Source organism: Passer domesticus, chromosome 1 (assembly GCF_036417665.1).
Source record: "Passer domesticus isolate bPasDom1 chromosome 1, bPasDom1.hap1, whole genome shotgun sequence".
Taxonomy (NCBI): Eukaryota; Metazoa; Chordata; class Aves; order Passeriformes; family Passeridae; genus Passer; species Passer domesticus.
In genome coordinates, this window is record NC_087474.1 from 130,212,301 (window position 1) to 130,227,702 (window position 15,402).

Here is a 15,402-nt window from a genome sequence, read left to right on the forward strand (position 1 = left end):
GATCAACAAATATGAAGCATAAGAACTTTTGAATATCACAGTGTGTAAGTAAAAAAGTATGTATAGCATCCTGCACTTAGTTCCAAAGACTTTAGGGAAATTATAACTAAAACTGAAAAAGAGAGAGCACAAGAAGCAGCAGTGTGTTACTTGCATGGCATTGTTTCTCTTGGGCCCACAAAATTTGGAAGCATTTATAGGGCTGGTCTGAAGCCAGCTGGATTCTGATGAATTTTAACCTCAGCCTCTCAGTTTTTGAAAATGAAAATACAGAAAACTTCTGGAAGCTGATACAGCAGTCCTGTGAAGACTGGAAGTTGGTCAATCCGGCCGTTAGTTCAATGTAAGAAATTATACTAAGTAAATGAAATGTCAACCTCATCAGCTCGCAAAAAAATTTCAGTCTAGAAGACTTTGATACAAAAAAAGTATATGTATCTGATGGCTATTCTTGATTGGCACAGAAATGAGTGCTTACAAACTTTTGAATTCTATTTCGCAAAGAGAAGTCTCATGTGGCTGGTTTGAATCCACAATAAAATTCCTCTCCTGATACCTCCAGCCGTATTGACACGTTCTGGACTTTTGCGGAGCTCACAGCTTTTACTCTTTCCTGCGTCTCACCAGGAGCAGGCCAGTTTAGCATCCTCTTGCCGGCTGCCAAGGATGGAGGCGGTTGGGGACGGGGCCTCCCTCGACTTTTCTGGGCGATCGCTTTTGCAGGACCGCGGCCAGCTTCTGCTTGAGGCTGCGGTGCCAGCCAGCCCTTGCTGCCCGCCGGACTCCAGGTATCGCCCCGGGCGCTGCTGCGGGTTCCGCCGCCCCCGGGTGCCGATGCCGCTGGCGGGGCGAGGGTGCGGGGCCGGGGCCAGGGGCGGGCGCGGTGCCCGGAGCGCGGCCGTCCCGCCCCGCGGGATGCCGGGGAGGGCTGTCCGCCGCACGTCACCGCCGCCTGCCATAAATGCCCGGCGGGGCGGCAGCCGTGGGGAGAAGCGTGGAGCAACTCGGGGCGGTGGTGGCGACCCGGAGGCGGGCGGGGGAGACGGGGGCGGCGGCGGCTGAGCTCGGCGGCAGCCCCGGCCGCGGCTCCGCTGCTGGACACGTCCGCGCCGCTCCGCCGCAGCCAGCGGGGCGAGGCCGGCCCGCGCCCCCGGCCCGAGGCGGGCGTGGCGAGGAGGCGGGCGGCGGAGCGAAGCTGGCTGCGGGGAGAGCAGGCAGCCGCCGCCGGAGGGGTAAGGGACTGGCGGGGAGCAGCATCCTCCCCGCAGCATCCTCCCCGCGGCTGCGGGCGGGCCGGGGCGCTCCGGCCGGGTCGGCCGCCCCACGGAGAGCGGGGCCGGGCGCGGGCGGCGGCGCGCCGGGGAGCGCTGGGCTCTGCCCGTGCGCCTCTTTGTGTTTCCCTCCCAGCGGCCGGGTCCGGCGTGGCGGGATTCGCGCGTGCTCGCCCAGGATGAAGGAGCGACCTCGGCTTTCCTGCCTAAAGCGCTCAGTCGTGTGGCGGGCGTTGTTAGAATATCGCGTTCTTGGAAGTGGTGCTACTTTTTCTGAGCGTTTTCAGTGCTTTCCCTTGCTTGGTGGTTAGACAAACGCCCTCTCCCCCGTTTTCGTGTCCGAGTTGAATACCTTTAGTTTCATAGGGTTTTGCAAATCGTAAACCAAAAACTTTAATCAAGGTCATATTTTGAAATTCACTAAGAGGGGATACTTTCTATCAAGTGAATTGTGGATTTCAGTTTACACTCTGGCAATGACTGCAAGCCTTTAACCTTCTTTTGTTAAGTTCCAATACTGGAAGACCTTATCTACAGTCTAATCTTCATTCAAGTCTGGCTCCTTTTAAGTAGATATGAAAAGCATGCTTTTTGCATGCAAGCTCTGAAATGTGCATGTCAATGCAATATATAAAACCACTTGAACAAACTGAACTTCAGAAGACTGGAGATAAGCTATCTTCCCAAATCAACAGTGTGCACTTTTACAGTAAAAAATGCAGCCTCTTGCTTTCTCCCCCTAGAACAACAGTTACAAAATCTGTATGAAGTAGAGATTTTGTTGATTAATAAGTCCATACAGGCCAGTCCTTCAGTCTACAAATTACATTACTCTCTCTTATGCATTTACAGCCAGCAAACCTGGAAGAAAGACTTTGTCTTGGAGCTAACTGCTGAGCATTTTGAGATCATTCATCATGAAGTATGTAGTACAGGAATGGCTCAGAGTAACTACCTTGCTATTCATAGCTCAAGCAGTTTCTGCAATGGTTCTTCCCAATGCCACACTCTTAGAGGAACTTTTGGAAAAGTACATGGATGAAGATGGTGAGTGGTGGATCGCCAAGCAGAGAGGGAAAAGGGCTATCACAGACAGTGATATGCAAAGTATCTTGGATCTTCATAATAAATTACGGGGTCAGGTGTATCCACCAGCTTCCAATATGGAATATATGGTAAGGAAAAACGGATAGTGACATGCAGAAAAAAAAAGTGTTCTTAGAATAGTTGCTATCACTTTATAAAACAGCATACTTTCAGTATTAGCTTGCTTGTTTTCTCATTTAAAGAATGTGTCACTTGTTTGTCTTTTTTTTTGTACAGGTATGAGCTGTGAGATAAAAATGCCTGTTTGCAGATCAAGTGTCATGCTCTACTTATATTAATGTGTTTAATCTCTCATAGCTGTCCTAAATTTAAGTGGCAGTTCCTCAGTGTTAGGGGCCAATTTCCAAAACTGCAGTACTCAATGAAGTGGATTGCAATTGTGGCCAAAAAAGTTACCATCTGAGAAGAGTACTGAGCAATGAAGTTTCAAGACAGCATGCATGTATTCTTTCCCATGCTTCTAGGTCGGATGGCATTTCTGAACAAAATGAGGGTCTTACAACAAGGAAGTCTTCTATTTAAGTTGGCACATGTTACTGGAGGGCTGTATATTTCTGTGTTCAAGTTATTAATGTGATTTCTGTTTATTTTCTTTTCCTTAAGAAGCCTCTATATTTGGATTATTATTAGTGGCATTAAGTTGCATGTTTCTGAACTTTGTTTTTATGACATAGTTCAAGGCTAATTCTATCTCTCCTTGCTAACTAGATGAAATCAGGTCATTAGAGCTTTTAAGAAGTCTTGAGGTTTAACAAAAATGGGCAACTTTTCTTTTATCTGCACTCTTTTCCTGTGTCTACATGGTATATCTGTTCATGCACCAGAGAAAAAGCATTGGCATAGGTTGAGTTGTTTATATCAAATATTATACAGGTTTCTTGACACTTTCCATGACAGAGGTTTATATTAACACATTTCCAGATCAAAATATCTCTCCTAGACTGGAGTGGTGTCTTTCAGGTTGGAGATCTGTTTGAACTGAGCATATGTGGGTCCTGGAGAAACCATGCTTGCTTAAACCATCAGTAGAATCATAGGATGGTTTGGGTTGGAGGAGACCTTTAAAAGTCCAGCCCCCATTAAAGGCAGTTTAGCTTAAGTTTACCTATGTGAGTGTTATCGTATTAGACCAAGAGCCATCAGGAATGGAATCACAGGATATATTGCCACAGATCATCTCCAAACAAAGGGATGATAATACCTGTAACCGCTTTAACCAATTCAGTTACAATTGTCTGCACATACTCATATGCTTTGTTTTCTGTTGTGATTTTTTCAGACTTTGCTATAATAGAGGTTACCATTTTGTTCCCAGTCACTCAGGCTTTTTTCTGGAAAGCTCAAGAACAAACTATTAAGTATTTTGGTAAAAGAAGAATTGGGAAGATTGTTGCTTTCCCTTGTTAAAATACTGCAAGCCTTTTTCTTGAGATCCTCTGAAAGCGTAGATATTTGTAGCTATGTGGTTTTTTCCATTCCTAATGCCATACTACATTTGCCTGTCTTATATATCTTGGAAAGAAGAATTTGGATATATTCACAGAAGTAAGGTTTTTGACAGCTTTATTCAAAGATTCCTCCAGCACTGCACACACTTGGGCTTAAATTCTGTGTTAGGTCTACATCTGGAACACGTTTTTTTGATTTTGTTGTTTTTTCTGTGCTCTCCAGTGATGCCTGAGCCAGAAAGTACAAGTAGCATGGAAAAGCAATTACCCAGTTTTAACATCAAGGATGTTACTCAGAACAGGGCAGCAGCTTTCAAGAGGGTGGGATTCAATTTTTGGCATAATGTCCTAGGGAATGAGGGATTAGGATAGGCAAGGTTTTGAGACCTGTGAAGGCAAAGGGTCTGTGTAAAGTGTGTGGTCAGAGGGGTAGATACCTGTGGAGGGTAGAAGGGTGTGGAGAGAGCCTGAGTGGTCAAGAAGGTGTTGAGAAGCCATTGTGATGGAGAGAAAGAGCATTTGAGGAATAGATACAGTTAAACTACGATCTGTGACTGTGATTTGGATCAGAAGTTTATGGAAGGAGGTTAAGAGCACAGACATTTGCTAAGAGAGGCTATTTGAAAAGTCGAAACCTGTTAGTAAATGGGGAGGAAGATTGTATCTGGAGGAAGCAGGTGAGATTTGGTATTGGGAATGGAGACAGGAGCGTTTAGAAGACAGTGGGAACCACATGCTGCTTGGACAGAACAAGGAAAGGACAGGACTGCTGATTGTTTGCACATATATTTTTATGGTACTCTTACAGATTTTCTTTTCAATGTCTTACCAAAGAAAATTATTAGTGCTCCCGAAGAGGGAAACCAAGCATCCATCTAAATGCTTGCCTGATGTTTAGCAAGATAAATGAGTGCAGCTGAAATACTTTTCTCTACTTTTGGTGTGGTTTGTTAGTATAGATATGCTGGCAAACAGGTCTCCTGCTGTTGGCATACTCATGTCCCTGTAAACTGCCCTTTATATTAGTAAGCCCTCTCCTTGTGAATAGAGCTAGTTCTGCTTGGGGGAGTGAAGTTTTATGTCTCACTGAACCTGAATGGAGATGAGCAAGGTCCACGTGCCTCCCTGATAAACCTGTGTCTCGATAATCTGTGGCATAGTTGAGAAAGTTAAGATATTCAAGAGTGCTTGGAGCTGAGAGAAGTATGTGGGGGCTGCATGCTCTCACTGCCCTGTTAGGTTACCTAAGATGTTCCAGACTAAAAGGCAGCTCTGGTTGAAGTGCCTCTCTCCTGCTCCTGCTGATGGAACGCACCCGAGTTGATGATGAGACTGATCCAAGTACTTAAAGAATCAGATTTAATTTCAAAAAAATGTAATTTTAGGTTTTTATTTTCATTCTGAGTCATGACATTATCTCCCTGTGTGGCAGAATCAGATGAGTACCAGTGCTGATAAAAGAACATTGGAATGCATAACTAAGGAATGGGTGGGATGGAGAACCACATTGGGTAGGAGCAATTGGTTTTATTATTCACTTAAAAAGTCCAGCATTACCTTTGAGATAAGGCCTGCAGTATAAGATCTTGGTTCCATTAAAAACAAAACAAAACAAAACAGAACAAAAAAACCCCAAAACCCAAAAAAACCCAACCAAACAAAACCAAACCAACCAAACAAAACCAAACCAACCAAACAAAACCAAAAACCAAACCAACAAACAAACAAAACCCAAGAAAAATTTAAAAGTTGCATTACTGAGCTGTGCACTCTTTCCATATGCTTTAAAAAAGCAAACATTACTGGGCTGTCATAGTTCAGAGACCTAAAGTTACAGTAAGATTCACAGTAGCTATGAACAAAGTGTTCTCATGTTTGTCTGGCTGAACTTACTGGATGAAAAGTTCATCTTCCCGAGTACTGTGGCTCTGGTGGTGAGCAGTAATGGATTCCTAAGATAAGAGGATAAGAATAAAACATTTGAAAAGAGAAACTTCTGCAGTGAAGCACCCCAGTTTCCAGCAAATAGCAGCTTAGGGACTTCCTCAATCTGCTGTTGTACTTTCTGCATCAGATACTCTCACATGGAATTTTCTTTATGAATCTGAAAGCTTCTGAGTCCACTTGTATTTTTTGAATCCATGGCATCAATTTGCAGAGCTCTATAAATTTAATTATGCAGTGCGTGAGAAAGTACATTTGTTTTCCTTTAAACTTGGTCTTTTATTTGATGCCTTATTTTTCTTTATTGTGAGAAATTATAATTTCCTCAGTGATCACAAGGCTTTCAGCTGAAGAATCCTAATTCCTTTACTTGAAAACTGTTCTATCTGTAAAGCTGTTCCATTTTCCTTATTTCCTTTTAATGCAAAGGGGACAAACCAAAGTGTGGATAGTTATGGCATACTGCAGATTGTTATAGTTGTATTTATTTTCTTCACTTCCTAATAATTTTGAACATTGTTTTACTTTGTGACTTAGTGTCCTACAGCTGACATGTTTCATAGAGCTATTCACAATGACTTCAAGATCTTTCTAATGTGCTAAAAGGTCATTTGCTGTACTACTGTGTATATATAGTTGGCTGTTATGTGCAGCAATGTCCTTATTACTTTGTATTCATTCACGTTGCATGCTATAAATAATTTTGTCTTCCAATCACTTAGCGTTAATGAGTCTTCTGTCTTTATCTTTTATTTTTCCCATCCTGTTTTTGCCTATATTAAATAGTGAATACATATTGCATTCTCTTTTCTTGGGCTTTTGTGGAGAAGGTGTGCTGCAAAGACCATGGACACAACTTGTAGGGAATCTGAAAAAATATTTTGTATTCTTAAATCCCTTTTCTGTCATTTATCACTTCTTCCTTTACCTTATGATAGCTTAATTTTGTTTGTCTATTATTTTTATGTAACTTAGGAACTCTGTGGAAAACTTCACTGCACTTACATGTTGAAAACTTCAAAGTGAAATATATGTGGGAGTAATTATCTGTATATTTCATATTTTTTTTAGTTACCCTGTAAAATCATCACAGTGGAAGTCAGTTTTTAGTCTGTGGTTTCTCAGGATCTTCTAGAAGCTTTTAAAAATATTATCAACCATGTGCTGTTTTTTTGTTAATGTGGTAACAAGAGAGATAATGTACTTCACAGTAATTAGAAGTTTAATGAGCAAGTTCTTCCAGGTTCTTGAAGGATATTGTTTGGTCCTGGCAATTTGATACTGTCAGTATTTTCAGTTTTGGCTATCATTTCTTAAGGCTGATTTGGATTTTCCACCTCTCCTTCTGTCTCTTTTTCTATATGGAAGAATTCTGGTGTGAGAATGTACATAAGTTCCTCTGTAGGGAACAGTATTGCAAAATTTCATGAAACTCCTCTCAGTGGCCTTATATGACCTTATGACTGCATGTTAGATCATTCTTTCCTAGACCTCCTCCTTCAAAGCTGAGAGTATTTGGGTTGTTGACATTATGACTTAAATAGAAAAAGAAAAATCTTTTTTTGAGGTTATGATGAACAGTGTGCTATGAAAATGCATGGCAAATGCATGTCGTATATATTTTTTTATCTGGATTGCTTCCTTTTAAAGAAAGGTGTAAGGAACATTTTCTTTTTGCTGCGCACTTGAATTTAACAGCACTGGAAAGAAAGGAGAAATGAAGGAGGTTTTCCTGCTCTCCTTCTAAAGCACCTGAACAGAACTTAGAGCATTGTGTCATGCTTCCAGCATCTCTCCTGGGCTGCTGCCACCAGTGTGGCCTTCACACCATGTGTGCACTTGGGGTACATCCGTGTGGAAGAGGCACTTGGGTGAGTACTGGGAGCTGTGGCCAAGAGCTGCTGGCCCTGTTCAGTCTGACCAGAGCAGGGGGGCTGTGGCTCTGCTGCTCTGCAGATGCTCAGGTGTCCTTGCCTGGTCCTCTGCTCTGCTGGAACTGCCTGTGCGTGCCCAGCCTCTCTTGCCAAAGACCTGTCCTTTAGGGAAATAATGGGAGCTATCATGCTTTGTCAATGGGGTTTGTTGTGGATTCATGTGAAGTAGTCCTCTTATTCAGTTAGAAAGGGTTTGTTGCATATTAATAAATTCTTACTAGATTGTAAAGGCTTAATAAAACTTGAAAACTTTCTAAACTCCTAATACTTTTTTTAAGCATTGGTTGTGTATCATGAACAGAAATTGGAATAACTTTTTCCCAATAATTTCATTGGTAACCTTGCACCTAAGTAAATCTGAATATATTAATGTAAACCAATCTTCTAAATGATTATTGCAGCCAAGACTTCAGAAATAGCCATTATTATTTGGATAGTGGAAGTTGTTAATTCCTCTATATTCCAAACAGTTAGGTTTGCAAAATAAAATGATTCACCAAGAATAATATTCACAAAAGTAATTTTGGTTAATGAATTTATAATGCACTCTATTTTAATCATTCTGTTAGTATTCATTCCTTGATTTCATACATATTTTCCCAAACAAAGAAGTCAAATGATTCATGTGAGAGCCTCATTCCATGCATGTGGCTTTGCTGTACTTAAGAGTATTCAGGTTTCAGCCTGATAGATAGCAGAGCATTTCAACTTGGTATTTCTTGGCCCCGAGCCATGCACTGCATATTGTAATTACTGTAATTGGAGACACCGGTGTCTTCTAGGGCAAGGAAGTCTTTGCTTATTTCATTATCTCTAGTCTTTTGGACAGATCTTGCCAATAAATACCAGGGATGTCATTGCAAAGCCCATAACTTGTTTCTATAAAGTTTTTCTTTGGTAGACTTGTGAAGAAAGTACAAAGTTCTAAAGGTGCTTTTAAAACAGTTCAGATTAGAATATTTCTTTGTGTATAGCCGTACCTATATCTGAACATGTTTTGTTTATAGTTGTGTGTAGCTGTACATATTTTCTGTACAGCTGTGTGGTTCTTTAGGAAAATTCTGGATGTGTATCTGGCAGCAGTGTTGGACCCATATTTTGTTCACAGGGGGGAAAAAAAGAAATATTTTTTCTTAGTTTGGTATAATGTTTGGTATAATATCTCTGAAGGTCTTAGTTTGAAAACCTTGGTAGTGATGTGTTGAAAGTGCTAATACCGTATTATTCCTTTCAAAACCATTACTGATTCATAACTTCTATGAAGGGCTTTATATTTTGGGAGGTTTGAAGATTTGTCTCTTCATTTCAGTAGCTTCAGAAGAAAAAAATGAAGAAATACGGCTTATTTAGATTTTTAAAATTTTCCTGTAGGCAATCTTTTGTTATAGTTAAATAGAAACCATTGGACTTTGGATTATATGAACCCGCTAGTGGATAGTGCTCTTTCATGATAGTAAAACATTATTTATGACATCATAGGGACTGAATAGGGATCAAAATAAATTTTCATGCTATTTTGTGATGCATTTAGGTTCTACAATCAGTTTAATCAGGGAGTAGCAACTCCTCTCTGTGTATCTGTTCCTAAATGAGTTTTTTTAATTTTTGTGGTATTCCTAGGAGAATTGAAACAACAATAGAAAACATAAAGGAAAACCTTGTAATGGATATACCCGTTCTGGTGAATTTTTCTGTTCTGAAGTGCTCTTTTAAATTTCCTAGACCTTTTTGACAAAACATTTTGATGTTTCAGTGTATCTTCCCCATCTTGCCAAAACTCTTCAGGGATGCTTGATTAAAAACAATTCCTGTTCCTTTTGAGCAAAAGGCTTTGGTTTGTGGAATTGCCTAAGTGGCTGAAGAGCACTTTGGGTGCCAAGAACAGAGCAGCTCTATTCAGAGTGAACCTGCCCTCTTTCCCTCTGGTTTTCCACTTTTCTGCTTCACTTCAAAGATTGGTAAAAGTGCTTCAGCTCCTTTGCCTGTGCTCAAAGGCTACTGACTCTGCATCAAAGAACACAGTGACGTTGACTTATCCTCTTATTCTCCCTGGCAGTTTTAGCAAAGGATTGTGCAATGTGAAGTGGCCAAGGAAAAAAAAATGGTATGACTTCTATTGATGTAATGCCAACAACAACTAAGCAACTCCAAGTAAAGAAACTGAAAGTGGAAAGTAGCAAAAAGGCTCACTGTCTCAGAGTTTAAGGGAGCCTTCCCAAAATAAAATAATTAGCAACACAGGACAGACACTGTTCATCTTTTATTTTTGCTGTCAGAGAAGTTTTTTGTCCCCAAATTAAAGAAGATCGTTAAATATTAATCAGTAGTAGCAGAATCTAAGCTGAAGTATAAAATATGAACAGAACACAGAAAGGATCAATGAGATTTATAAAAGTAGCTCCCTCTTGCCTGTGATCTTCATGATAATAGCCTCAGAATCTTCCTCAACTAATTTTTTTCTTCTTAATTTAGAAAAAAATACTTATTTCTTAGCATTGAAATGCTAGATATGAAGTTATCCTGTTCTATGTAAATATAATCAGCCTTAGATTTGGCATGAGTCACTATAATTAAAAATCTGTGATTCAAGCAAAAGACTATCCTCTGGTAATATAAAATGGACCTCTGGTAATATAAAATTTCACTTCATATTTCCTCTGGAAATATAAAATTTCACTTTATTATGAAAGAAGATAACAGTTTCTTAAAATGAGGCTTTTAAATCCAGAATTTGGCTGCCTGATACATATCACAATAGATTTGTCCTGAATTTCCTGTTGGATCTTCAAGTGGTCAGGGATTCCTTTAATACATTTTTCAATGTTTTTTTAGATTTTATTTGAAAATATTTCTGAGAGTAATGCCAGGTCCCATATGATCAATGAATGCTTTCTGGCAGTAAGCTCCATTCACTTATGTCAAAATACAGTGGTCATCTTTTAAAAGTATTTAGTTTGACACATATTTGAGATACCATAGCTAATTCCTGTTCAAAGTTCAGGAAATTCTGTAACATGTCTAAAACTGCTGTATGAAAGCAATCAGTTACAGTGATTTTAACCTGGTAATCACTACTAGGATTTGAGGTAAGGGCCTGTGCTCTGGTCAGTCTGTGATTAGCTATAAATATTCATGAATACTATTTGTAATGAATGTGCAATTCATAATTTGATAATGGACAAACTAGAGAAATCAAGATCAGCTTTCATGCTGTTGCTTCTCTTCTATTCCTGTTAGAACATAGAACTGAATAGATGATTTTTAAGTCATGTTCTAATAGGCAGTCTCAATGCATTCCTTTTAAAAAGTAGCAAAGAAAATGCACTGTTTCAGAACACCTTGGAAAGCTGAATATTCCAGCATGGTTTTTTTAACATGCTTAGAGTACACAGAGAATTAAACGTGATTAGTCATGTCTGCTGGTTCCTATTCCTGGTTTTAGTTCTTCAACACAAGGAGCTCAAACACATGAAGGTGTAATAAGGAGATACTTCTAAATATTGGTGCAATTTTTTCAGTGTTTGGGAACAATATTTTTGGCCATATACCACTTTCCTGTTTCCAGGCAAAAGCCACAGTTTTCCTGCTTTCTACTCTTTTCCAAAAGAGTAGCTGAAACCTCAAGGTCTATTCAGGGATCTCTGCCCAGTTTAAAGCTCTATAAACTCCAGTCTGCCACATGGTAGCATGTAAGTTCCTTACATTTCACTTCTAGCCAGGTAGTAGTTTTCCAGCAGAAAATGCCTGTCTTAACTTTCTTGGTAGAGGAAATTTTAGCATTTTAGCTATTCTTTCTTTGTGCTTAAAGAATATACCAGTACTAGTTTTGTTGGGTTTTTATTTTCAAGGCAGTTTTGCCTGGTGTTTTTGCCTGAGTTTTTGTGGTCACTGCAGCATAAGGGACCTCAGGCTGTGGGGACCCCACATTTTTTTCTGACTCAAATGACTGGAGGTAAGTTATATGACTGAGTGCAAATTATTTGCCTTTCAGGTGTTCTATTTATGATTAGTTTTCATGGACTTCCTTCAGTATCTTTGTACTGATGAAATTGCCTCACTGAAGCATGACTCAAAGACAAGCTGATGAAAACTGCCAATGCCTGTTCATCAAGAAGAGATTATGTCAAACCAATCCATTTTTACTTTTTTAATCACCCAATAGTTAGGGAAGTATTAGGTACCATATTTTGGCTCTGGAAAGATCTTGACACTCTCTACCCTGATGTTTTTGTGAGAGAAAATTGACAGAACTTCCTTTTAAACAGGCAGAAGATTGAAGGTGTTGGAGCCTCTTCTGTTTTGGTTAAATGCTTATGACTTGTGTGAGCAAGGAGTACACCTGAAAACTGCAGTGTGTGTATATATATATATATATATATATATATATATATATATATATATATATATATATATGTATATATACACTCACATGCATACATATATAGGTATATATACATATTTTATATATATATTGTGGGCACAGGATGGGGTTGTTCTAAAGAACATGATCAAAATTAGAACTTGAGAAGTAGAAGTAATGGCCAGAGATGAACATTATGAAACTTAACTGCAAGGTATGGAACAAGGAAGAAATCAAACTGGTGAAGTACAAGGGATAAAATGTAGAGGTAAAACTGAGATATAAAGATGCAGGACTTGCACTGACTTAAAAAAATAATATGTGACACCAATCTGTAAAAGGAGTTGTCCATGTGTGAAACTGATGAGAATTTGCCTGAAATGGAAATGTCCATTTTTGGTGGTTTTTAAAGAATGGTCTACCCATTCTAGAGAGAATGAAAGAGATTAGTAAGATTGATTATGAAGGCAGGATATGTGATTTATAAGATCATTGAAGGAATGAAGCAGCTGAATTTGGTTAATCTGGGAAATAAATCAAGGTAGTTACAGAAAAGAGATTTCTTTTTATGTGACAATAAAACATCAGCTAGCATTGCAGAGCAGGAGGTTTAGGTTGCATACCAAAGATATCCTCTTTGCTCTTCAATCATAAAAATACAGAAAGAAATAAAAGTAAATATTATTCTGAAAGTACAATTACTATTTTAAATTATAAAAATGAGGATAATACACATATATTTGGCTCAATGGAAAAAGCTAGATAGACTACAGTCAGGATCAGTCTCTTGAAGTAACTTTTAAGTGTACCTTTCTGTTTTTCTGCATTGGTGCCATGCAGGTGATTTCTAGTTTTCAACTGTATTTCTGGCATATTTGCTTATTGCATTTCTCATTCTATGTTTCATCTTTACTTTTTTTTTCCCTTCTCAGTGTCATTAGCCTTAATACAGTGGATTCCTTTAAAAAGTAAATAAATACCCATACTGTACCGTGGTATTTACTTTACCACTCTTTCCCTATATTTAGAATGTATACAGCAATGAGGTATTTATACTATGCCATGGTAAATGTTTACTTTCAATGGTGCCCACTGTACTTACTTTTCCATCTTTACTGAGCTTGAATTTTAGCTCTTCTTTAATTTCCATATAGTCCCAGTCCATATGATTTTTTCTGCCTTCCAACATATGTGAAAATATATTCAATTAAACTGTTACCACTGCTGAGGTTTTTTTAAAAATTACTTTTACTGGAAAATGTTTTTTGAGCTACTGGCCTTTGCAGTTCTGTTGCAATACCTTTTGGTGTAATAGGTGGACTCCTGCTCGTGTGCCTTGGATGAGAATGTACATTTTTGATTTAACAGTTGTGCAACACAAATGGTGGGATTCATCTCACAAAGTTTTTGATGTTTGTGGTGCATATGTCTGCATTTGAGCCAGTCTCCTTTAATTAGTAGAGAAAAATGAGAACCTCCAACACACAGTTTATCTCGTTTAAAAGTGGGTGGCTAAAATTATCTCCTTCTATCGATGCTTATTTGTCTGTGTAACTGCAAAAGTTATTTAGATAATTAGCTCATATGTATAGGAATTTAAACAGCTTGGAGGCTGTTTAAATTCAGGGTACATTAATCCCACCTCATGTAATTTGTTTGGCTGTAGATGAATTTTAATTTAAGATGTGGTAGTCTCACTGAAACAGCAGCTCCTCCAATAAGTAGAGCATTGGTTTATGTCCACACTGTACCTGAACCCTGTGTTGGCAGAGGTTAAATTCCAAAATTTGTAGTCCAGTATGTAAAGCTAAACTGGCATTAGTTGTGGTTTATATAAATGGGATATGGTGTAAACCAGAAGCAGTCATAGGATCCATATTTTCTGCAACATCCCTGCTGCAAAATGTGGTGCAATATTCTGGGGTAGAAGAAGAGTCAGCAGCTGGAGGCAGTAACTACTGCTACCATTCAGTTTAACCTGCCCAGCTGGGTTTTGGCTTCAGCCAGGGTAGTGTTTCAGAACATTTGTGAAATACTGATAGTGCCACATCTGTATGTCTTTGATGGTGCATTAGTTTTAACAGGATACTGATGAAAGAAATGCCTGTGTTGACAAGTGTTGTGGTGCCATTCAAACAGATTTGTAGAGCAAAACAATTGGTGCTGAGAGCCCGACATTCATGCTAATTGCATTTCAGGGTTTGTTTTTTTTTTCTGCTCTGTCTCTCTGTGTGGAATGAATACCCATGAACAACTTCAAAGTGCACTCTAGCAGTGTTCTGCAAAACAAAAGGAATAGTTCCAAGGAGGTTCATACCGCTGAGCAGTTTGTATTGTTTTCATTGTGTGTCTATCTCAATGTAGAAAGTCAACCCTGATGACAATACCATATCCAAAAGATAGATCTCATGGTAGTTTTCTGACAAAGTGAGCATAACTTGATAAACAAGTTGAATTACCTTGAATGTAGTACCAAATGATTTCCAGTCAAAGTGCTTGTCAGACCTGGGAATCAGCTGCCTTGATGCACTTCCATCTTCTTGTGCTCCCTTCAGTACCCTGCATTTACCAAGGAATTCTCATAGAGCAAAGCCATTGAAACCTGGTCAATGAGAGCATGGATGAGGGAACTAGTAGATGAGAAGTCAGGTGCTGTGCATACCTCTTTTTCAAAAAATTATAGTCTCTCTTTCTTTGAAATTTCCTATACTTTTAAGTGACAGTGTTTGAAGATTTAATTGATACTTTGGCAAACAAAAGGATCCTTGACTATAGCTATGCAAAGGTTTCTTTTCAATTTTACCATTTCTTTCAAAGAGTTGTTTTAAAAGTGTCCTTAGGTTAAATCTGTAAATACTGACTGTTTCTGAGTATTGTGGAAGAACTTCTTGAATTAAGCTTAAAGCTTAATTTAGGTCAGCTCAATATATATTTCAGTAGCCATATTTTAATATCACTAATGACATTGTGGTTAAACTTTGAGAAATACTTACTTCCGGTAGGACATAAATAAATTGCTGTGACTCTTCATATTCTTCCATTTTTATTCTAGTTTCTTTTAAAATCCCAAGCATCTCGGCATTTTAAAGATCACTAATTAGTTTTCTATTTGAAGTTATTCATTGTGTTATTTGATCTGAATGAACATGAAAACTTAGGTGTTTATCTTTCTTTGTATATGGAGATGCTTTCATTGTTTGAAGCCCAAAGCTTGCCACCATGTAAGTGAAACAAGGGAATGCTATTAAAATCACAAGAATAAAATTTGTATTCCAGTAAAGAGGTATGTTTTAAGTACTAAGGCAGATTATTTTACCTGTTTGTTTCATTTAGCCTAC

At 38.8% G+C, this 15,402-nt stretch overlaps 1 protein-coding gene across 2 annotated transcripts in view; it reads left to right on the top strand.

Annotated features, from left to right (window-relative positions):
• Nucleotides 1-1,018: 1,018 nt before the first annotated feature.
• The window catches only part of CRISPLD1 (cysteine rich secretory protein LCCL domain containing 1), a 38,097-nt gene continuing 23,713 nt past the window's right edge, over nt 1,019-15,402 (top strand). The window contains exons 1-2 of one of the 2 annotated variants that reach the window (XM_064389582.1): nt 1,019-1,232; nt 2,124-2,446. In XM_064389582.1, coding sequence (XP_064245652.1) covers nt 2,189-2,446 — 258 coding nt within the window. In that variant the 5' untranslated portion in view covers nt 1,019-1,232; nt 2,124-2,188. Of the gene's footprint in view, nt 1,233-2,123; nt 2,447-15,402 lie in introns of those variants that run through there. The other variant, XM_064389593.1, reaches the window with a different exon arrangement.